Source organism: Alosa alosa, chromosome 15 (assembly GCF_017589495.1).
Source record: "Alosa alosa isolate M-15738 ecotype Scorff River chromosome 15, AALO_Geno_1.1, whole genome shotgun sequence".
NCBI classification, from domain to species: domain Eukaryota; kingdom Metazoa; phylum Chordata; class Actinopteri; order Clupeiformes; family Clupeidae; genus Alosa; species Alosa alosa.
In genome coordinates, this window is record NC_063203.1 from 27,595,448 (window position 1) to 27,618,650 (window position 23,203).

Consider the following 23,203-nt stretch of genomic DNA (forward strand, 5'->3'; position numbering starts at 1 on the left):
GAACATGCCATCAATAGATATTTCACTTCCAAAAGGGAAGATCGAAGGAGATGTTGATGTGGATGGCAAAGCAAAAGGAGGCAAATTCAAGATGCCCACATTCGATGTTTCCCTTCCAAAATTTAAAGGTCCAGAGGGTCAAATTGATATTGAAGGCCCTGATGTTAAGGGTGGAAAACTCAACATGCCATCAATAGATATCTCACTTCCAAAAGGAAATGTTAAAGGAGATATTGATGTAGACGCCAAAGCAAAAGGAGGAAAATTCAAGATGCCCACATTTGATGTTTCCCTTCCAAAATTTAAAGGTCCAGAGGGTCAAATCGATATTGAAGGCCCTGATGTCAAGGGTGGAACATTCAACATGCCATCAATAGATATTTCACTTCCCAAAGGAAATGTTCAAGGAGATATTGATGTGGATGCCAAAACAAAAGGAAGCAAATTTAAGATGCCCACATTTGATGTCTCCCTTCCAAAACTGAAGGGTCCCGAAGGTCAAATTGATATTGAAGCCCCAGATGTCAAGGGTGGAAAATTCAATATGCCATCATTAGATATTTCACTTCCAAAACGAAATGTTGAAGGAGACATTGATTTGGATGCAAAAGCAAAAGGAGGGAAATTCAAGATGCCCACATTTGATGTTTCCCTTCCAAAAGTTAAAGGTCCAGAAATAGATATTGAAGGTCCTGATGCCAAAAGTGGACACTTCAACATGCCATCAATAGATATTTCACTTCCAAAAGGGAAGATTGAAGGAGATGTTGATATGGATGGCAAAGCAAAAGGAGGCAAATTCAAGATGCCCACATTTGATGTCTCCCTTCCAAAATTTAAAGGTCCAGAGGGTCAAATCGATATTGAAGGCCCTGATGTCAAGGGTGGAAAATTCAACATGCCATCAATTGACATTTCACTGCCAAAAGGAAATGTCGAAGGAGACATTGATTTGGATGCAAAAGCAAAAGGAGGTAAATTCAAAATGCCCACATTTGATGTTTCCCTTCCAACATTTAAAGGTCCAGAAATTGATATTGAAGGCCCTGATGTCAAAGGTGGAAAACTGAACATGCCATCAATAGATATTTCACTTCCAAAAGGGAAGATCGAAGGAGATGTTGATGTGGATGGCAAAGCAAAAGGAGGCAAATTCAAGATGCCCACATTCGATGTTTCCCTTCCAAAATTTAAAGGTCCAGAGGGTCAAATTGATATTGAAGGCCCTGATGTTAAGGGTGGAAAACTCAACATGCCATCAATAGATATCTCACTTCCAAAAGGAAATGTTAAAGGAGATATTGATGTAGACGCCAAAGCAAAAGGAGGAAAATTCAAGATGCCCACATTTGATGTTTCCCTTCCAAAATTTAAAGGTCCAGAGGGTCAAATCGATATTGAAGGCCCTGATGTCAAGGGTGGAACATTCAACATGCCATCAATAGATATTTCACTTCCCAAAGGAAATGTTCAAGGAGATATTGATGTGGATGCCAAAACAAAAGGAAGCAAATTTAAGATGCCCACATTTGATGTCTCCCTTCCAAAACTGAAGGGTCCCGAAGGTCAAATTGATATTGAAGCCCCAGATGTCAAGGGTGGAAAATTCAATATGCCATCATTAGATATTTCACTTCCAAAACGAAATGTTGAAGGAGACATTGATTTGGATGCAAAAGCAAAAGGAGGGAAATTCAAGATGCCCACATTTGATGTTTCCCTTCCAAAAGTTAAAGGTCCAGAAATAGATATTGAAGGTCCTGATGCCAAAAGTGGACACTTCAACATGCCATCAATAGATATTTCACTTCCAAAAGGGAAGATTGAAGGAGACATTGATTTGGATGCAAAAGCAAAAGGAGGCAAATTCAAAATGCCCACATTTGATGTTTCCCTTCCAACATTTAAAGGTCCAGAAATTGATATTGAAGGCCCTGATGTCAAAGGTGGAAAACTGAACATGCCATCAATTGACATTTCACTGCCAAAAGGAAATGTCGAAGGAGACATTGATTTGGATGCAAAAGCAAAAGGAGGAAAATTCAAGATGCCCACATTTGATGTTTCCCTTCCAAAATTTAAAGGTCCAGAAATAGATATTGAAGGGCCTGATGTCAAGGGTGGAACATTCAACATGCCATCAATAGATATTTCACTGCCAAAAGGAAATGTCGAAGGAGACATTGATTTGGATGCAAAAGCAAAAGGAGGCAAATTCAAGATGCCCACATTCGATGTTTCCCTTCCAAAATTTAAAGGTCCAGAGGGTCAAATTGATATTGAAGGCCCTGATGTTAAGGGTGGAAAACTCAACATGCCATCAATAGATATTTCACTTCCAAAAGGAAATGTTAAAGGAGATATTGATGTAGACATTAAAGCAAAAGGAGGAAAATTCAAGATGCCCACATTTGATGTTTCTTAAAATTAAAAATGCCCACCATTGACATCTCACTACCGAAAATTAAAAGGCCTGGAAGTGGCATTAATATTGAAGGACCTGAGGTTGAGGGGCGAGGATCAGCATGCCAACAATTGACATTTCACTTCCCTAAAGGCAGTGTTGAAGGAAATGTTGATGTGGATGTGGATGCCAAAGGAAAAGGAGGAAAATTCAAGATGCCAACATTTGATGTGTCACTTCCAAAACTGAAATCCCCTGAAGGTAAATTTGACATAGAAGGCCCTGAAATCAAAGGTGGAAAGTTTAACATGCCATCAATAGATATCTCACTTCCAAAAGGAAATGTTGAAGGAGATATTGATGTGGATGCCAAAAGCAAAAGGAGGAAAATTCAAGATGCCCACATTTGATGTTTCCCTACCAAAAATTAAAGGTCCAGAGGGTCAAATCGATATTGAAGGCCCTGATATCAGGGTGGACAATTCAACATGCCATCCATAGATATTTCACTTCCAAAAGGGAAAATTGATGGAGATGTTGATGTAGGCATAAAAGTAAAAGGAGGAAAATTCAAGATGCCCACATTTGATGTTTCCCTTCCAAAATTTAAAGGTCAGAAATCGATATTGAAGGGCCTGATGTCAGGGTGGAAAATTCAACCTGCCATCAATAGATATTTCACTTCCCAAAGGAAATGTTGAAGGTGCTGTTGATGTAGACATAAATGCCAAAGGTAAAAGGAGGGAAAGTTCAAGATGCCCACATTTGGCGTTTCCCTCCAAACTTTAAAATCCCCTGAGGGAAGAATTGACATGGAAGGCCCTGAAATCAAAGGTCCAAAGTTAAACATGCCATCAATAGATATTTCACTTCCCAAAGGACATGTTGAAGGAAACATTGATGTGGATGCAAAAGGAAAAAGGAGGAAAATTCAAGATGCCCACATTTGATGTTTCCATTCCAACATTTAAAAGGTCAAGAAATAGATATTGAAGGCCCTGATGTCAAGGGTGGAAAATTCAACAAAAGCAAAAGGAGGCAAATTCAAGATGCCCACATTCGATGTTTCCCTTCCAAAATTTAAAGGTCCAGAGGGTCAAATTGATATTGAAGGCCCTGATGTTAAGGGTGGAAAACTCAACATGCCATCAATAGATATTTCACTTCCAAAAGGAAATGTTAAAGGAGATATTGATGTAGACGCCAAAGCAAAAGGAGGAAAATTCAAGATGCCCACATTTGATGTTTCTTATCCAAAAATGAAATCTCCAGAGGGTGAACTTGACATTGAAGGTCCAAAATGTAAAGGTGATAAGATTGATATGCCATCCATTGATGCATCTTTTCCTAAAGGGAGACTTGAGGGCAATGTTGATGGTAAAGCTAAAGGTGGAAAATTAAAAATGCCCACCATTGACATCTCACTACCGAAAATTAAAAGGCCTGGAAGTGGCATTAATATTGAAGGACCTGAGGTTGAGGGAGCGAGGATCAGCATGCCAACAATTGACATTTCACTTCCTAAAGGCAGTGTTGAAGGAAATGTTGATGTGGATGTGGATGCCAAAGGAAAAGGAGGAAAATTCAAGATGCCAACATTTGATGTGTCACTTCCAAAACTGAAATCCCCTGAAGGTAAATTTGACATAGAAGGCCCTGAAATCAAAGGTGGAAAGTTTAACATGCCATCAATAGATATCTCACTTCCAAAAGGAAATGTTGAAGGAGATATTGATGTGGATGCCAAAGCAAAAGGAGGAAAATTCAAGATGCCCACATTTGATGTTTCCCTACCAAAAATTAAAGGTCCAGAGGGTCAAATCGATATTGAAGGCCCTGATATCAAGGGTGGACAATTCAACATGCCATCCATAGATATTTCACTTCCAAAAGGGAAAATTGATGGAGATGTTGATGTAGACGCCAAAGTAAAAGGAGGAAAATTCAAGATGCCCACATTTGATGTTTCCCTTCCAAAATTTAAAGGTCCAGAAATCGATATTGAAGGGCCTGATGTCAAGGGTGGAAAATTCGACCTGCCATCAATAGATATTTCACTTCCCAAAGGAAATGTTGAAGGTGCTGTTGATGTAGACATAAATGCCAAAGGTAAAGGAGGAAAGTTCAAGATGCCCACATTTGACGTTTCCCTTCCAAACTTTAAATCCCCTGAGGGAAGAATTGACATGGAAGGCCCTGAAATCAAAGGTCCAAAGTTAAACATGCCATCAATAGATATTTCACTTCCCAAAGGACATGTTGAAGGAAATATTGATGTGGATGCCAAAGGAAAAGGAGGGAAATTTAAGATGCCCACATTTGATGTTTCCATTCCAACATTTAAAGGTCAAGAAATCGATATTGAAGGCCCTGATGTCAAGGGTGGAAAATTCGACATGCCATCAATAGATATTTCACTTCCCAAAGGGAAGATCGAAGGAGATGTTGATGTGGATGGCAAAGCAAAAGGAGGCAAATTCAAGATGCCCACATTCGATGTTTCCCTTCCAAAATGTAAAGGTCCAGAAGGTCAAATCGATATTGAAGGCCCTGATGTTAAGGGTGGACAATTTAACATGCCATCCATAGATATTGCACTTCCCAAAGGAAATATTCAAGGAGATATTGATGTGGATGCCAAAGGAAAGGGAGGGAAATTCAAAATGCCCACATTTGATGTTTCCCTACCAAAAATTAAAGGTCCAGAGGGTCAAATCGATATTGAAGGCCCTGATATCAAGGGTGGACAATTCAACATGCCATCCATAGATATTTCACTTCCAAAAGGGAAAATTGATGGAGATGTTGATGTAGACGCCAAAGTAAAAGGAGGAAAATTCAAGATGCCCACATTTGATGTTTCCCTTCCAAAATTTAAAGGTCCAGAAATTGATATTGAAGGCCCTGATGTCAAAGGTGGAAAACTGAACATGCCATCAATTGACATGTCACTGCCTAAAGGAAATGTCGAAGGAGACATTGATTTGGATGCAAAAGCAAAAGGAGGCAAATTCAAGATGCCCACATTTGATGTCTCCTTTCCAAAATGTAAAGGTCCAGAGGGTCAAATCGATATTGAAGGCCCTGATGTCAACGGTGGAAAATTCAACATGCCATCAATAGATATTTCACTTCCCAAAGGAAATGTTGAAGGAAATATTGATGTGGATGCCAAAGGAAAAGGAGGGAAATTCAAGATGCCCACATTTGATGTTTCCATTCCAAAGGGTAGTGTTCAAGGAGATGTTGGGGTGAATGTAGATGCTGAAGGCAAAGGAGGCAAATTCAAGATGCCTAGTTTTGATGTTTCCCTACCAAAACCGAAAACACCAGAAAATAAAGTTGATATTGAAGGCCCTGATATCAAGGGTGGAAAAATTAGCATGCCCTCAATAGATATTTCACTCCCAAAAGGACATGTGAAAGGAGATGTGGATGTAAAAGCAAAAGGTGGCAAATTTAAAATGCCAAAAATTGGCATCTCCTTGCCGAAAATGAAAAGGCCTGGAAGTGGCATAAACATTGAAGGACCAGAATTTGAGGGAGGGAAGATCAGCATGCCAACAATTGACATTTCACTTCCTAAAGGCAGTGTTGAGAGAGATGCTGCCATGGAGGGAAAAGTGCAAAGTGGAAAGATCAACATGCCCACATTTGATGCCTCCCTTCCAAAACTCAAATCTGCAGAAGGGAAACTTGACGTAGAAGTCCCTGAACTCAAAGGAGGAAAGTTTGATATGCCATCAATAGATATTTCACTTCCAAAAGGGAAAGTCGAAGGAGATGTTGATGTGGATGGCAAAGCAAAAGGAGGCAAATTCAAGATGCCCACATTCGATGTTTCCCTTCCAAAATTTAAAGGTCCAGAGGGTCAAATTGATATTGAAGGCCCTGATGTTAAGGGTGGAAAACTCAACATGCCATCAATAGATATCTCACTTCCCAAAGGTAGTGTTGAAGGAGATATTGATATGGATGCCAAAGCAAAAGGCGGCAAATTCAAGATGACCACATTTGATGTTTCCCTACCAAAACTGAAAGGTCCTGAAGGTCAAATTGATATTGAAGGGCCTAATGTCAAGGGTGGAAAGTTCAAGATGCCATCAATAGATATTTCACTTCCAAAAGGAAATGTTGAAGGAGATATTGATCTAGCAGCTGAAGGAAAAGGAGGCTCAATCAAGATGCCTATATTTGATGTCTCCCTTCCCAAATTCAAATCTCCTGAAGGTAACATTGATGTAGAATCTCCTGAAGTCAAGGGTGGGAAGTTTCACATGCCAACAATTGATATATCACTTCCCAAAGGGAGTGTAGCAGGGGATGTTGATGTGGATGGGAAGATGAAAGATGGAAAATTCAAAATGCCTACATTTGATATTTCCCTTCCAAAAGGAAACATTGAAGGAAATGTTGACATTGATGGTCATGGACAGAAAATCAAAATGCCTTCAATTGATTTTAGTCTACCTAAGATGAAAATGCCAGAGGGAGAAGTCAAGGTTGAAGGAACAGATATCAAAGGTGGCAAGTTCAATATACCATCTATAGATATTTCCCTTCCAAAAGGAAAGGCCAAAGGGGACGTAGATCTGGATGAAGACAAGAAAGGTGAAATGTTTAAAATGCCCACATTGGATATATCATTGCCAAAAACATCCATTACTTCAGGTTCAGCTACCTTAGAAGGGCCTGAAATTAAAAAAGGAACTGGTAAAGTACCAAGTGTGGACATTGCACTACCCTCTGGAGAAGCTAAGTTAGGTGTTGATGGCTCATCTGAAGGCAATACAAGTAGCACCATCAAGCTTCCAAATGTGAAAATACCAACAGTTAATATATCTGCACCCAAAGTTGACTTGGACTTTGGTCTTACAAAGTCTAAAGACAATGACAGAGAGGACATTGAACTCCTGAAAGCTGAAGGGGGCAGACCATCCTCAGGTGCCAGTTTTGATGTACCTGACGTTACCCTGAAAATGCCAAAGTTTTCTCTTCCCAAGTTTGGTGGAAAATCCAAAAGTGGAGGCATAGAGTTGGAAGGACATGGTTCAACGCCATATTTGGAGGCTGAGAGTAGTTCTCCATCAGCCGAGGTAGACCATGATATCAAAGCAAAAGGAAAAATCAAAAAGCATAAAATTAAAATGCCATTTTTTGGAACATCTAAGAAGGATGTGGAGATCAACGTCACTGGTCCAGGATGGAAGAAGGAAAAAGAGGCAGACATTAAAATGCCATCACTTGAGATATCCTTACCAGCAACAAAAACACCAGAACACGAAGTTCTGCTCCCCAAAACTGAGGTAGATGTGTCTGAGGCTGATATTAGAGGCTATGAGGGTGCGTTGAAAATCCCCAAAATGCCCACCATTGACATATCGGTCCCTAAAGTTGATGTGGATGTTGCTCTGCCCAAACTGAAGCATGATGTATCAGCTGATTCTGGCACGCATGTGAATATAGAGGGAGAAGGTGGAAAAATGAAGATTCCAAACATCAAAATGCCAACAATAGACATATCTCTCCCAAAAGGAAAATCTGGTGACATCAAAACACCAGAACTGGAACTTGATGGAGAGGGTGGAAAATTCAAATGGCCACATATTCAGATGCCCACAGTTGACATATCACTCTCAAAAGGAAAATCTGTGGATGTTAATGTACCAGAGGTTGAAGTTAAAGGAGATGGTGGGAAATTCAAGATGCCCAGTGTTAAGATGCCAGTGGTTGACATATCACTTCCAAAGGGACAAACAGGGAACATTAATGCACCAGAAGTTGAGGTAAAAGGAGAGGGAGGGAAATTCAAGATGCCAAATATCACCATGCCAGCACTTGATATGTCTCTCCCAAAGGGGAAATCTGGTCAGATTGAGGCAAATTTGGAGGTTGAAGGTGAGGGGGGGAAAGTCAAGATGCCGGACATAAAGATGCCAAAGGTGGATGTTTCACTTCCAAAAGGAAAATCTGCCGATATTAAAATACCAGACGTAGAACTGGGGGTAAAGGGTGGAAAATGTAAAATGGCAGATGTCAAGATGCCAACAGTTGATGTTTCACTACCATCAGCAAATCTTAAAGGCAGTGGCAAACCAGAATTACACATCCGAGGTGAGGGTGGCACAACCACAGATCCGAAACTCAAAATGCCCCAAATCAGTGTATCTTTACCACATGTGAGAACTGGTGATAATGAAACTTGCCAGCTCAGAGGTGAGGGAGAGGGCAAATTCACAATGCCCTCTGTTGAAGTACCCACTCTCCCCAGAGCTGATCTTGATGTAATTTTGGGGAAGCAAAAACAAGGCGAACCAAGTGGAAATGTGGATGCTGATGTCAGCAAGGATGGAGAGCATAAAGGGTTGAAAATCAAGATACCAACAATTGATATAGAAGCTCCCAAAGGTGATCTGGAGCTGAACATTGGATTACGGAAAGGCGAAGGAAAAAAGGATCGTAAAAAAATTGAATTTCCTGATATACACCTAAATCCGCTTGTGTCTGAAGGCAAGGTGAAAGGGCCAAAGGTCAAAGGCACAAAATTCAAAATTGGTATGCCAAAAATGAAAAACACAAGTTCAGAGATTGATGTCAAACCAGAGAAGGACAATGAGGGAGTAAGCGGACGATTTAAAGTTAAGAAGACAAAAATGGGCAAAGACTCTGCACCAGAAGTCACTGTATCTGTCCCAACTGAACCAACTATTGCGACAATTGGCTCGGACCATGACATCAAAACACCAAAGATTCCAGAAATAGATTTTGACATTGGAACCTCATCTGGATATTCCGAGGCAGACAGAGATAAGGGAGGCAAAGTCAAAGTTCCTAAGTTTGGTGTGGCTTTACCCTCCATTTCTTCATATGAGGGGGGCAATATCAGTGGAAAACTGGCAGATGTCAAAGGTTTTTCTGTGCCAGACCCAGAGATCGATTATGAGGGTCCTAAAATGCCAAAAGTGACAAAAGCAGTTTTTGTTTTAGTGAATCCTCAGGCTGACAGTTCTAATGTATCAGGTGAAGAAGAAGGGGTACATGTCAAGGAGAACCAAAATAAGATGCCCGAGATTAAAGTGAAAGCTGGTTTAGGAAAGTCTGGCTCTAAGGGTAGGGGAGGGGCAGAATGTGGCGAAGAGGAGGTGGAGGTAGATGGGAAGTCAAAAACGGGCAAACTGAAAATGCCCAAGGTTGTGCTGTCTCCAGGAAAGAGTGGCTCATTTGACGTGACATCCAAAACATCTGACTCAGGGAGGGAGGAGGTGGCAGGCCTAAATGGTGAAAAAGATGGCTCAAAATTTGTCAAGCTGAAGATGCCAAAACTTGAGTTCACGTCACCTTATTCGAAAAACTTGTCCGAGGAGGAGCACCTTGAGATGAGCACAAAGTTGGTCATGAAAGAATCTGACAAAGAAGGCAAGGGAGCAAAATCGAAATCAGGAAAAATTGCATTTCCAGGCTTCAAAAAGAAAATCGAGAAAGAAGAGGTAGAGACTGAGTCCACTTTGGTGTTCTCTACAGCCAGGACAGAAATGCTGGCAGAGAGAGAAAGCTCGGAGTCTCCTTCTCCCCAGGGGTTTGTCTCATTTCTGCAAAGGCAACACGAATCATCCACAGGATACAGCACAGAACAAGTGTACGAAAGAGAGGGGTCGACTTGGTATGAAGTCCCTAGAGTAACCTTAAGTCCTCACTCTGCTGGGCTGCTTCAGATGACACCTGAGGGATCCCCATGTGGCAGTAGATCCTCTCCTCTGCTCTCTAGCGACGAGGCGTCAGGTGACTTTCACATTCAGATGCCGCGACTACAGATGGCCTCACAGGGTGAGCATAAGGAAGAGTACATCGTCACAACAACAACCACAACCAGAGAGATGTCACATGACAGTAGGGCCTCGCCTCATCATTTTGGTGGCGAAGCCTTGGGTGGTTTCCCCCTCCACATGCCTCAAATGCAGTTCACTACACAGGGTAGGCTAAAGGAGGAGCTCATCGTCACGACAACTAAGGAGGAAACCGTTACAGTGGTGACCTCAAGGTCAAAGTCACCAAAACAAACACTGGCAGAGCCTACAGGGGAGTCGTCAATTGAAAAAGGCAGTAGTTCACAAATACCTCGGGATTTCTGAGGCACAAGGTGATATGTGGGAAATTGTCAGTATTTTTTATTGATATGTTTTGTATTAGTACAGTTGTCATTGTTTATTTTCTATTTTGATCAATGTCATTTGTATGTTTTTTTTTTGTTTAAATCAGATATAAAATATATAGTAAATATCATTGTACACATTCATCCATTCATACATAATTCACCCATTTTTTTTTTCCAAGAGAGTAGCCCAAAATTAAATTATGTAATTTATGTGAAATGCATTTTGTTCTGTGTCTGATTGCATTAGTGGCAAGGAATGTTAGCAATCAAACACATTCACAAGTATAATATTTTTGTAGATAAAAAAATATATAAATGGGTGGATTGCAAGGGCTTCTTAGCATGATAATTCATTTAACATTTTTTGATATTTTAAAAGCTGTGTGCTCATCTGCCTTTCCTTGGTGCCTTAATGATATGAAATATAACTTTTTGCTTTTATTTATTATTCTAACTTTAACTATGTCAGCATCTGAATTGACATGCATTTAATTCAGAGGATTGGTTACATTTGTATGAACCCATTGTACAGATGAGGCCTAAAAAGTCAATGTGCAGAAATCTTAAATTGTTCATATTTTCATATTGTAAAAATATCCTGTTAGGATTTGTCATTTGGGAAAAGTCTATTTAATCATGCACATTTCTTTCATTGGAATGATCACCTTCGACAATTGTGTTTCAACTGTCCTCATAGCAAATGCTTTAAATTTTGTTAAATTAATTGGAGAGATGAGGAAATATTATTTCTGTTTTATGGTGAATTTATTAACCTGGTTTTACCCCTGTGTTGGGAATGAGTAATACATAATATTGTATCAGGTCATCCATATTTAACCTTATTTATGTGTATAGAACACTTTCTGCAATTGGACAGAGTAGCATGACTTAATTGAAACAGTTATTATATGCCTCTTTGAATTCAGGTTATATGGTAAATTATTGTTCATATGGAATTTGAGCGAAAGTTGTAATTTACAAGAAAATTAATAAAATATATTGCTAATGACTCTGATATTGACGTCATGTAATTGCTATGCTTCTCTATTTTTCCTGCGAGAATGAAACATGTTGGTTTGGCCTTACAGCCTATACTGACACACCAGTCATGCATTCCAGGATGGGCAAACGTTTATGTGCAGTGGTTAATTTGTGCTATATGTGTCTTTGCAAGTCTGTAACAAAATGTCGCATCCCATTACATTACATGGAAAGGTGTGTAATGACTCGCCTGTAGCCTAAACATCCTACACTACATTTTTTTTTACTACAGCCTTGGTGTTTCATTATCAGGCAGCGTGATGTGATGAAGTCTACAGTGACACGCTAGCGCCCTCTAAAGTTTAGGGTAGACTAGTCCGTTTGACCTCCAAATAAATGAAACAGCCATTTGAGTTAACATTAGTCATATAAATATAAATAAATTGCTGTTTTACCAACGATTTCGTTACGTTAGCTCGACACGCACTATTCTGTTTTAACCTGTTGAAAATGCCCTCTGATATAGGCTACTGATTAGGTTACCCATCTGAAGCTCTGTCATTTCGTGTCATTTCGTCCATCATATATTTCTGGAGATACTGTAGAATAGGCCTCCATTGACATAACAAAACCACCGAGTCCACTTCTGCCGTGCGTGTTTCACTGCCACAAAGGATGGTGTAGTCTACCAGAACGGGACAATACAAACCAAACACGATTCATGTTGATTCTCGAACGTGCCTGCGCGTTGGCGGTGATGATAGGTGAAGTGCGTATGTGTGTATTAGGGAACGTGTGTGTGTGTGTGTGTGTGAGTAAAATAGAGAAAAAAAGGAAGAGGAGGAGGAGGGCGGATGCGGGGGTTCAGTGTATATAGGCAGCCTACTATTGGACTGTCGAGAGGCACGCACGCTATTGCAGAGGCGATGCGTCTACTGAGCTGTCTTACGCTGGAGAACTGACAAGATGCGCTGTCAAACCACCGAACAACCGCGGGGAGATGGAGGTAATATATGCTCTAGTATCAGGTGAAGTCCAAGAGACACCATTTTCACGTCTTTAATCTTTGTGGTTAAATGATAACATTACAGTGGTTAAGACATCTTCTCGGGGAGACGTGTGTGTTTTTGGGATACTGAGGAAGAACATGGGAGAGATGTGTATTTTCTCACGAGGCAGCCGACGTCCTCATTACGCACTGCGATTTAAATAGTGCATCATCCTGAGAAACGTGTGACATTTACGCGAATCGAGATCACGACTTGCACCGCACTGGCCAGGTAAGAGAGCTGGATGGATGGCGTCTTTAAATTAATCATCTCTCTGATGCTATACTACTGTATGCACTGTATATGTCCTGTAAAATTCTACCGCATAACTGATTCTTTAGCTTCGTTGTTGTGTTTCAATAGCCGCTATTGAAAACATAGCTGTGTATCACATTTATGAGCTGTAAATGCAGAGCTTATCCTTATGAAGCTGTTTCAATGCAGTACTCCATTCATCCGGAAGAGTCCAATGGTATAGCCTATGCAGGTTATGGGATTCTACTCATTTTGTCATAATAGGTGATTGGCTATTTGATTAGTTAGTCTTATTATATCCAACTTGGCATTAGCTTACTCATTACATATCTATGGATTTCCTCTGGCATACCTGAAAATAACTGAATTAATGTAAGCAGAATTGATTAGTACCATGTAATCACACACTGTTTAAAATCACACATGTGTTTGTGTGTGCATGAGGATGTGCTGTTTATAAGGGGGAACATAAACCTGTTGTTTTCATTTACTGACAAGAAGAAATAAACTACAACAGGTGACCTTGTTTTTCCCCCTATCCTCAGCACCTGATCCAGTGCTCCTGAGAGTTCACCTGGCTCTGAGGCAGCCACAGGAATGCTTCAGCAGAACAACAACAATAACTACCCATGCCTGGACCGTGCCATCCTCCAGGACAGTGGGAAAAGCAGTGTGCCATTTGCCGGCCCCCTGGACTTCGGCGACATGTCGCTCATCAAGACCCTGCGGGCGTGGGCACGAAGTGGCTTGAGTGCCAAGGCGAGAGATGGCACTGCCCCTTTGCATCATCACCTCGCCAAGTCGTGCCAACCAAGCAGCGGGTCAGGTCAAGGCCCAGGGGCTCCCCTGACCATCAGGCCCGCCACTAGCGGCTCCGCGAGAGGGGTCGTTGGGGGAGGTGGACAAGCGGGCCTGGGCGCTCTGGTTACCGTGGCGACGCTGAAGGCCTCAGAGGGTGGGCGTCAGACACAGACACGTTGCCTCCTCCTGAAGGCTGAGGGCCGGAACTACGTGTGCGCCGTCAGTGGCGCCAACCGGGGCGGCCTGACACCCCCATCCCGCGCCACTTTGGTGGGCAGCTGGTTGCGAGAGACCGTGGTCGGGTCCAAAGACGCCTCAGGAGCGAAGAGCGCGGCTCGGAGTGGCCAGTGCGACGGAGAGGTGTTTCGCGTGAAGCCCAGGCCTGCGAAGAAGTGGCGGAAGCTGCACTCGCCCACTACGATCACCACGCACACCGACGCGGCTCAGAGGGGCCACTCGCCCACTACGATCACCACGCACACCGACGCGGCTCAGAGGGGCCAGGAGCACGATGGCAGCCTTCACAAGCTGGAGGAGATCCAGCCACAGCAGCAGCAGCAGCAGCAGCAGCAGCAGCACGGGGCCAAGAGAAACTGTGTGAGCGCACGGCTCAACATTCACGGGAGGAAAGCCAGAGGGTCGGCGCAGAGGGGGAGCGGTCGGACGGCGGACAGGAGAGGGACAGCGAGGACAGCGTCCAAACAGGACAGTTCACACGACACCTTTAACATCATTAACGTCCCCTGTGCCGAGCACTGCGCCCACTCGGTAAAAGCCGACCCGAAGAAGCCCTGGACTGACTGCACCGCTGCTGGATCTGAATCTAAAGGGGAGGCCTACAGAGTTGTCACTGAGCCCAGTTGCCAAATCCGCCATTTTAAAGAATCCCCAGACAAAGAGGAGAAAAAGATCACTCTCCACATCAACAGCTTAGGAGAGGCAGAGGAAGAGGATCCTTTGTCCCTGGACAGAACTGGCGAGACAGTGTGTAGCGTAAAGGAGACTCATGAGACAACACAACAGAGAGCTAAAGAACTTACTGAGGAGTCTCTGCCCAGTAGATGGGTCAGCAACCTCAGTCCTGGGAGACGCTGTTGTACTGAACTGGGCCTGGAGAAACAACACTGCTGTTGTAAGGATGAAGAAACAGGTTTTACAAACAGCAAAGACCTGTCCAAACCGGGGCCCTCCGATAAAGCAGACAAAGAGGAATTAGAGGCTCTTATTAGGCTGTCGTTGTTAGATATAAAGCGACCTTATGGATGTCTGTGTGTGGAAAGGGACTCTAAAGGAGGAGAAGAAGTAGATGGTAGAGTTGAGAATGGCCCTAAATCAAATCTTCTCAGCGAGTCTCCGCAGACAGAGAGGGAAGAGGCACCACAGGGGCTGGTGAGCGTGGAGGCCCGATCTGGGCAGAATCCAGATGAGGCTGTCGCAGCAGCAGAGGATCATGGGAAGGAGGGACGGCATTCAGCAGGGGCTCTCAGAACCTTTGCACTCACCGAGGGAGGAGGAGGAGGAGGAGGAGGAGGAGGAGGAGGAGGAGGTGCCGCTGGTGGCGGGCACGGGGAACAGCAGGACTTGGGGATTAGATCAGCCGATAACAATCCCCCTTGGACAGCTCCCACGGCGAGCAACCCAGCCAGGACCGGCGCCAATCCTGCTGTTAGAGTCCCTTCCACCACCAGAACCACCACTACTGCTGCTACCACTACCACTGCCGCCGTCGCTCATGCTCACCCTAATCCTGCCCCCCCGGGAGCCATGGCAACAGGCCCAAAGAGGGAGAAGGCGGAGACCGAAGGTGGGGCCAGTGAGGCCGGAGAGGCCGAGGTCGACGCAGAGGCTGAGCCGCCGAGTGAGGGGCCGCTGGGAGAGCCAAGCGTGGCAGAGACCCACGCAGCCACCACAGTGGCCACAGCCGGCCAGATCCTTGGAGGAGGAGGAGGAGGAGGAAGAGGGCGGGAGGGGGAAGAGGAAGAGGAGGAGGATGAGTTCGGGGGGTTCTTGCAGGCAGGCGAGGCCCCGGTCTGGGAGGACGGCTTCGCGGAGTTCCACCAAGTGCCTTGTGGGAAAGTGGAGGTTTCTGGTAAGTCCTTTCAGCTTTGTGTGGCTTGTGTCGCTAAGAAGCTGATCTTAAGTCTCAGCTAAAGGATTGTTTGTACACTAGCACAAATATGTAGAGGTACAGAAAACTAGGGCAGTATCAAAAGGCAGGTGTTAAAATAACACCTTTTTTTAAACATTGGTGCCAGACTGGAGGAAGAGGGCCTATAATTAGATGAACGCCTGGCTGCCGCGCCACCTCAAACTCAACTCACCTAGAAAACGGAGAAAGTGACAGAGTAGGGGCAGCTCTTTTGTTTGCGTTCTCACATGCCGGCAGGCGCGTAGTCCCACGGCTCTTGACATTATTCAGCCACGTCTACTTTGGCCTGAATTCCCCCCCCCATCCAGAACCACCCCCCATCCTCCTCCAAGGCCCAGGCCAAACCCATGTGAAGGTATTAATTATTGAGGGCTCCTGCAGTAATGTCACTCTCACAGGGGGCCGCTCAGGGCTGTAAGCCGGTGTACGCCTCGGGCGTGATGATGGAGAGAGAGAGAGAGAGAGAGAGAGAGAGAGAGAGAGAGAGGGAGTGATAGAGAGAGGGAAAGAAAAAAAGAGAGAGTGAGAGATAAAGAGAAAGAGAGAGAGCGAGAGAGAGAGAGGGAGTGATGGAGAGAGGGAAAGAGAAAGAGAGACTGAGAGATAAAGAGAAAAAGAGAGAGCGAGAGAGAGAAAGAGAGAGGCTTACCCAAGACCTCAGGGACAAGGATGAGCTTCTCAGCTCATCATAGGCATGCAAACAGCACACACAGATTCAGTCCCAACAAGGAATAGTGTCACTCTCTGGCAGGGACGAGTTGCAGATCCTCTCAGCTGACTCGCTTAGCTGCACTCATATGTGCTAAGGCTGCAAATAATGTTTATTGTTATTGTTGATTAACTGCTCAAATATTTTCTTGACTAATTGATTGGTTGTCTGATCTATGAAATGTCCGAAAATGGTGAAATGTCAATCTGTTTCCCGAAGGCCAAGATGACTTGCTTTGTCCACACCCGAAGATATTCAGTTTACTGTCACAGAGGAGTAAAGAAATCAGAAAATTTCAAATATTTGCCGATTAATTTAATTGTTGACAACTAATTGATTAATTGATTTATTGTGGGAGCTCTAATATAAAACTCAAGACATACACACACAATCTCCCACGTAAATACACACATCCACTTAATATCCCCACAGGATATCTCATTATCTTTTTGTCTTCCTCTGTCCCTAATGGGTACTTAGCCAAATTATTATTATCTGCAATATGCCTTAAGAGACAGCCAGGTAGTGATTTTAATGACACAGCCCACAGCCCAGCGTTCAGAATTAATCTGACACGTTTTTCTGTTGTTACTCTAAAGGTGCACGCTATTTCCAAATTAGAGATTAACATTGAATAATACCCTGCCTCTTCCATTGAATAATACCCTGCCTCTTCCAATAAATTGTGTGTAGATGTTATACAATGCAACCACTATCCACAGATGTGCATTATTTCCCCAAACAGTTAACTTAAATTAATCTTGCAGCATTAAAGAAGACTAAAGAATGTTTTTGATGTTACTAAATGTTGTCTTTTATGTCCACTGTCCTGAACCTGCAGACAAAGGTAACGTGTCATCCTGGCAATCTGATTGGACAGCGAGTTCATTCCACCAATCAGACGTCTCCTGGGCCGCCTTCAGCCAGGACGGCGGGGATGAGATAGCATCTGGGAATTGGTGGCCGCAGACGGTCATGGAGGACGAGGCAGATGATCTTAATGCAGTAAGCTACCATCTCAAAGTAACTTTTAATGATCCCTGACCTCTCCCCCTTGGTGCTGTTTCTCTGGAGTTTAAATGTGGCTTTCTGTGAGGGGACTCTTTCTTGTGGCTTGAATAGGGAGCTGACAGTTTTGTCAGCTTGTTTGTGTTTGTTCAATTAAAACAATTTCGATATGATAAATTGAAGACGGCTTTGAAGTTGAACATCTTTCAGCCCATGCTAATTGGTAGGAGTGTGCAATTAAATCTGAAATAGGGCATATTTAAAAATTCTCCAGTTTTGTCCAATTTAAATAATGAAGTGCATAGAAACTGTACTTGCATTCATCTATGCCACAGTCATAAGAAACTCAGTGGAAAAGTAAGCCTAATTAATTTAAAGATGCTCTGTTTACTATTCTCAAGCTTTAGTCTCAGATTGGCACAGACAATTTCTTATCTCCAAATAAGCTTAAGCGTTGAATGGTTGTACTGTGAGTAGTTTCCTCCCTTGTTAACAGTATAAGGGAGCTGTTTTAGCTAAATTTAGGGACTGCTGAAACTGAATTACAGGGGAAGAGAGGTCAGACTCTTCCTCCATGATCTCTTATGTTGCCAGAGCAACCATCTAGCCCCACACAGCAGCAGAGCTGGTGCAGAGCGGTAGCTGGCCTGATACCAGTCCCTCCAGGATTCTGTGTTTTTACAAAGGATTTCCCACAATTGCTATTTTTATGGAAATACTGCCACAAAAAGTCATGACATTTCTGAATGATTTGCAACCATGATTTTAAGTGCATCTTTTGAGAATATTCATTGCAGCTAACCTTGGCCCCGACGATCACAATAAACCTTGTAGGATCTGGGAGGGATCGTGATATACTGTAGTGTGGATCTGCCGCATCCAGGCCAAAGCAGAACCAGATCTGGCCAAGTTGGATACTCTTTGGGCCTGTTCTAGCCTGGAAACCAGCCACAAAATGTATTTGAACTCGGGAAATTCGGTCTGGAGTCACTTCATTGAGAAGTCTCTATGCCCAAATCAAATCAGAGGTGTTTAGACTCCTTCAATGCCCCATGGCGTCAATATTCAATGCCATTCAGCGCTAAGTTGGTGCCCAGTTAGTCAAAACCGTCTAACAGGGACATGATCCTACCAGATCAGCAATGGTACATAGTGCAACATCAAGTGTTCCGGTGCACATTGGCAATGCCAGAGACTTCATTAGACATTTTAAGGTAAAATAACTGTGTTGCGTTGCTTTTATATTCATTACATTATCAGAGCCGGACAGTAACGGAGTACATTTACTTGAGTACAGTACTTGAGTACAGTTTTGAGGGATCTGTACTTTACTCGAGTATCATTTTTGGGGAGTACTCATGACTTTACTCAAGTACATTTGAGAGGCAAATATTGTACTCTTTACTCCACTACATTTCTATCCATAACTGTGAGTACCCGTTACTTCTTCTAAGAAAAAAGAAAAATCTCGGAAACCCTCAATTTGTTGTTTCCCTCTCAAACGTGATTGGATTGTGCAGGCGCCACTGATTGGGAGAGCCTATCAGCAATCACCTTCAGCTTTCCGCTAAAGTCAACTCCATGGTCAGATTTAGATAAGAGACGAAACCGTAGTAAACCATAGTAGTATAGCAGTAGTAATGCAATATTTAGAAAATGTAGGCTACTATTGTACTCTTGATACTCAAGTACTTTTAAAAACAAGTGCTTCAGTACTTTTACGTAAGTAGACATCTGACTGTTGTATCTGTATCTGTACTTTTACTCAAGTAATGAAGCTGTATACTCTGTCCGCCTCTGTATATGGTGTTCAGTTTGCACTGTGTTGTGAAACATTAACATTTCATATGTTGGACATTTTAGAAAGTAGTACAACTGACTTGGTACTGGTTTTACCCTAAGGATTCTAATTAGCCTGCTTCTGTGTTGGGTTTTGTGCAGCCAAGGGTGTTTCTAGAGGCCTTCCCACCTGTGCCGAGCACGACCTTTGACCTCAATGGAATTCCAACACTGAAACAGCTCCTGCAGGGGACTGCGGAAGAGAAGAGAACCCCAGAGGATCATGGGTATGTAAGGAGCAGAGAGAATAAGAATAAGAAGTGTTTGCTGTGCAGATCTCGAGCAGGCCCCAGCAGAATGCATGATCTATATATCAAAGGGATGGGCTCCATGGTTATGAGAGAGCATGATGAGACCATCAAAGCAGATATGCATGTCATTTCCATAGCAAAGGCACATCCTGTGTGTAATCCTCTTGTTCTTGTATTGGTTTCCCAAGGTCAGAGAGAAGCTCAGGAAACGCTTGTGTGCCATGTGATTGCATTTCCATAGTGCAACCCTGAAATGTGAATTTTCCGTTAACCTTTGGGTGTTCAAACAAGGCGGGAATTATTTGGACACAGAAGAGATAGATTGCACACAGAATAATTAACCATTGCAAGATTGACTGTGCCTCGAGCAAGCATGCAAACAAGAAATAATTGATTCCACAGATTGTGTGTGTGTGTGTGTGTGTGTGCACACGTGTGTCTGTGTGTGTGTGTCTGTGTTTGTGTGTGTGTGTGTGTGTGTGTGTACGTCCATGCTGTAGGCTCTTTGTTTATAGCCATTGATGAAATCTGCATTTGTTTACAACATGCAGACAGAAGGAGTTAGCATATGCTGCTTTTGATGTCTCTCTCTAAAACCTGAACTCACCTCCCTCTAGTGGTAGATAAGAAGAACTGTCAGTGCCTTACAACAACCTAGCCAGACTAACTTGACAGGGTGCAGATAAAGTAATTTCTAAATAAAATGGATAGCAGTGTGTAAGTGAAGGTATATATTTAAATATTAGGCATAACAGCAATGAGAATAACAATTAGATATAAAAAACTGTAAAAACAATGAGAAACCAGACCAGAGCTTTATCTGGGCTAGATCAAGTCCTGTTGAACATCATTTTGAACACTCTCTCCATGTTTACCACTGATGTAGCTCAACTACATTTGTGGAACATGCTCTCCAGATGCACTCCAGACCTAGACATCATCTCCGCACATATCTAAATTCTTAAAGGCACAGGTGCCCGATTTGGGGCCCGTAGGCCACATTTGGCCCAAGTTTTTTTTTTTTTTTTTTTTTTTTTGGCCCGCCTTTTTAGTTCTGAACGTATGTCAGCGGTATATGACCACAGTTTTACATGGGAAAGCGGGGGTGCTGTGGAGCTCCTATAAGCAGAAATCACCAGGCCCATGACGCCCAAGTAAATAGCCAGGGTCACTCAGTCCTCCACCCAGATTAACTTTTGACTCTTTGTAGGGAAGAATTTGGGCACCGATGCTTAAGGGCATCACAAGACTGTGCATTGTAGTGCTATGGCATTGCACATTATTCACTCCGACATCTCTACTTGTTAGAGAGACGAGCCTGTTGGATGGCTTCCAGGACTTGAACAAGATGTTTGGCCTGAAGCACAAACGGACTGAATCTCCTTCCTGGAAGCGCCTCCTGACATCGCTGCAGGTGGACTCCCGTCGTTCAGTAGGTGTTTGGCTTTATTTTCTGATGGTTATCCACAAACTGCCACAACAGGCTGTTGGTGTTTGGCAACTGAAGTGCCTAATTATGTTTCATCCCATTACATAACAGCCTTAGGACAACAAGGGCCCTGTGTAGGCATTCATTCATGAAATACGACTCAACCAGTACAGTATGCTATTAATCATTTAACACAGAAGTGAACACACGTAAATGTTAAAGAAAATGGAAATTTGGTTTTATGAATTACGAAAATGAATGAATACATTCATTTTATGGTCACCACAGAAGGAAGAATAGCACAAAAGTCATATAACTTAAACTACTTATTGCTGCTACTCTTAACTTTTACTTAAATAATACACCTTTGTAAATTGAATATTTATTTTTATGTTAATTTAGTTTTAACCTGTTTTGTATGTTATTTTTTGTTATACTGTTGTAACAGACTTTATCTTCAATCATTAATGATATTGAATTGGTCTCTATTAGTTGTTTTATAGTACAAGCCATGAGGGGTATACCTGCCGGAGAATGGTCACAAATATGTGATTATAATGTTTGTTTCGACAATTATGATGCGACAATTACCCTAGAGATTTCCCCCATAGACTGTATAAAGAACACTGAAACTATGGATTGTTTGTGTAGAATTCTAGAAGGAACCAGGAAAAGAATTCACTCCTCAACAGGTTAAGGGGGGGATCACATTAGCCAGCGGCAGGTTTCTCTATGGTTCGGCAGAGTAACGGTGGCAACGTTGGCGTAACGCTAACGCTAGCGTTGAGCAAGCTGAGCGTTGAGCAAGCTGAGCGTTGAACACAACGGTGGAAGCCGGAATTGAACCCACAACTTTTCAGGCTACTGCAAGCTAGCCCAGCTCCTTAACCACAACACTACCACCGCCCCAAGGAAACCTTTACATAATCACATTATTGTTAAAACTTTTTTCATTCACTTCTCTCTCTAGACCCATCCGAAGGACCTGCCTCAAGGTCATGACCTCAACACTGGGCATCCTGTGGTCAGCCTGCAAGTCCCACTGGCCAGCAAGAGGAGGCTCTCATACGACCTGAACAGGAACCTTCTGCCGTGAATTCCCACAATGCCCCTTTGCCTGACACCCTCTCTCCCTCTTTCTCTCTCTCCCTCTCTCTATTGCGGCGAGATCTGCTCAACCAAAACAACTCACGGACCGCTTTATGGATGCAAGACAGACAGAAAATGTTGAGAGGTTCCATGTGTTTTGTTTGGTTGGTTTTACTGGGTTCATAACTATTTTGATTTGGGTTTCTTAGTCCTTTTGTTTCAGTGTCCTTCTAGTCATCTCTCACTAATAGTGACCAATCCTACAGTGCGACTATGATTTATTCCCATTTAAAAGAAAGAATGAGGATCACTAACATCATCCACATGCCTGACTAAAACTGGATGAGTTCATGTGTCATCAGTGCCAATTGAGCTAGCAGGTTCCTCTGGCCCTAGTCTGGCTCAGACTCCCAGTAAACTGTTAGCTGATGATGTTTCTCGCATCAACACCGTAACCACCGCAACACTTAGTGATAATTCTGTTTAGTAAAGAAATACATGTATTTTTCATTAGGGCTTCAGGAGCTGCATCTGTTTTCATTTGTTACACTGTGTATAAGTGTCAAAGGTCAAGCTACTGTTTCCCATTGCAATCATGAGACATTCATACTGTATATTTGTGCAAGTATGGATTCTTTTTATCACAGTTTATCAATAAGCTTGAGTTTAATTGCAGTGCCCTATGAGGACAAAGATTTAAGACACACAGGACTGTGTGTCTATGCAGAAAATGTAAGCATAAAAGCATTCATGCTCCACTAAGACTCTGATGACTTCCTGTTCCAATGTGAATGTTTGTAGTGTCATGTAGTACGGATCATTGAAATCTGAAGTGTTTGTGTGATATTTTTACATTAATTCACCAAGGGAAAAAAATAATGTTTTCTGGGTTGTTTAAAGGGCAACTTTTAACATTTTAAATTGAGCTTGTTATTCGTGTTGAAACAACAGAAAGTGTCATGTGGCCATGTAGTTTACAATGTTTCATCTTTGACCAAATTATATTCTTTTTTTTCCCTTTTATTGTCTTGCTGAAGTTTCATTTGGGATTATTAAACTTTTTATGAGCACCTGTGTAGCCTACTGG

The 23,203-nt window shown here is 42.8% G+C and overlaps 2 protein-coding genes across 3 annotated transcripts in view; both read left to right on the top strand.

Annotated features, from left to right (window-relative positions):
• prx (periaxin) overlaps window positions 1–11,571 on the top strand; it is a 30,375-nt gene extending 18,804 nt beyond the window's left edge. The window contains exon 8 of the mRNA XM_048264262.1: window positions 3,443–11,571. Coding sequence (XP_048120219.1) covers window positions 3,443–10,533 — 7,091 coding nt within the window. The 3' untranslated portion in view covers window positions 10,534–11,571. The remainder of the gene's footprint in view (window positions 1–3,442) is intronic.
• Window positions 11,572–12,416: 845 nt separating this feature from the next.
• Window positions 12,417–23,186, top strand: si:ch211-14c7.2. Of its 2 annotated transcripts, XM_048265626.1 has the most exons (7): window positions 12,435–12,543; window positions 12,629–12,817; window positions 13,387–15,731; window positions 17,342–17,505; window positions 19,450–19,574; window positions 20,907–21,030; window positions 21,998–23,186. In XM_048265626.1, the coding sequence occupies exons 3-7, from the start codon at window positions 13,439–13,441 to the stop codon at window positions 22,121–22,123; spliced, it is 2,832 nt and encodes a 943-aa protein (XP_048121583.1). In that variant the 5' UTR covers window positions 12,435–12,543; window positions 12,629–12,817; window positions 13,387–13,438; the 3' UTR covers window positions 22,124–23,186. The 2 variants fall into 2 exon arrangements, with proteins under 2 accessions (XP_048121584.1, XP_048121583.1); XM_048265627.1 differs by lacking the exons at window positions 20,907–21,030; window positions 21,998–23,186 and adding an exon at window positions 19,787–20,272 and having other exon boundaries at window positions 12,417–12,817.
• The last annotated feature ends 17 nt before the right edge of the window (window positions 23,187–23,203 follow it).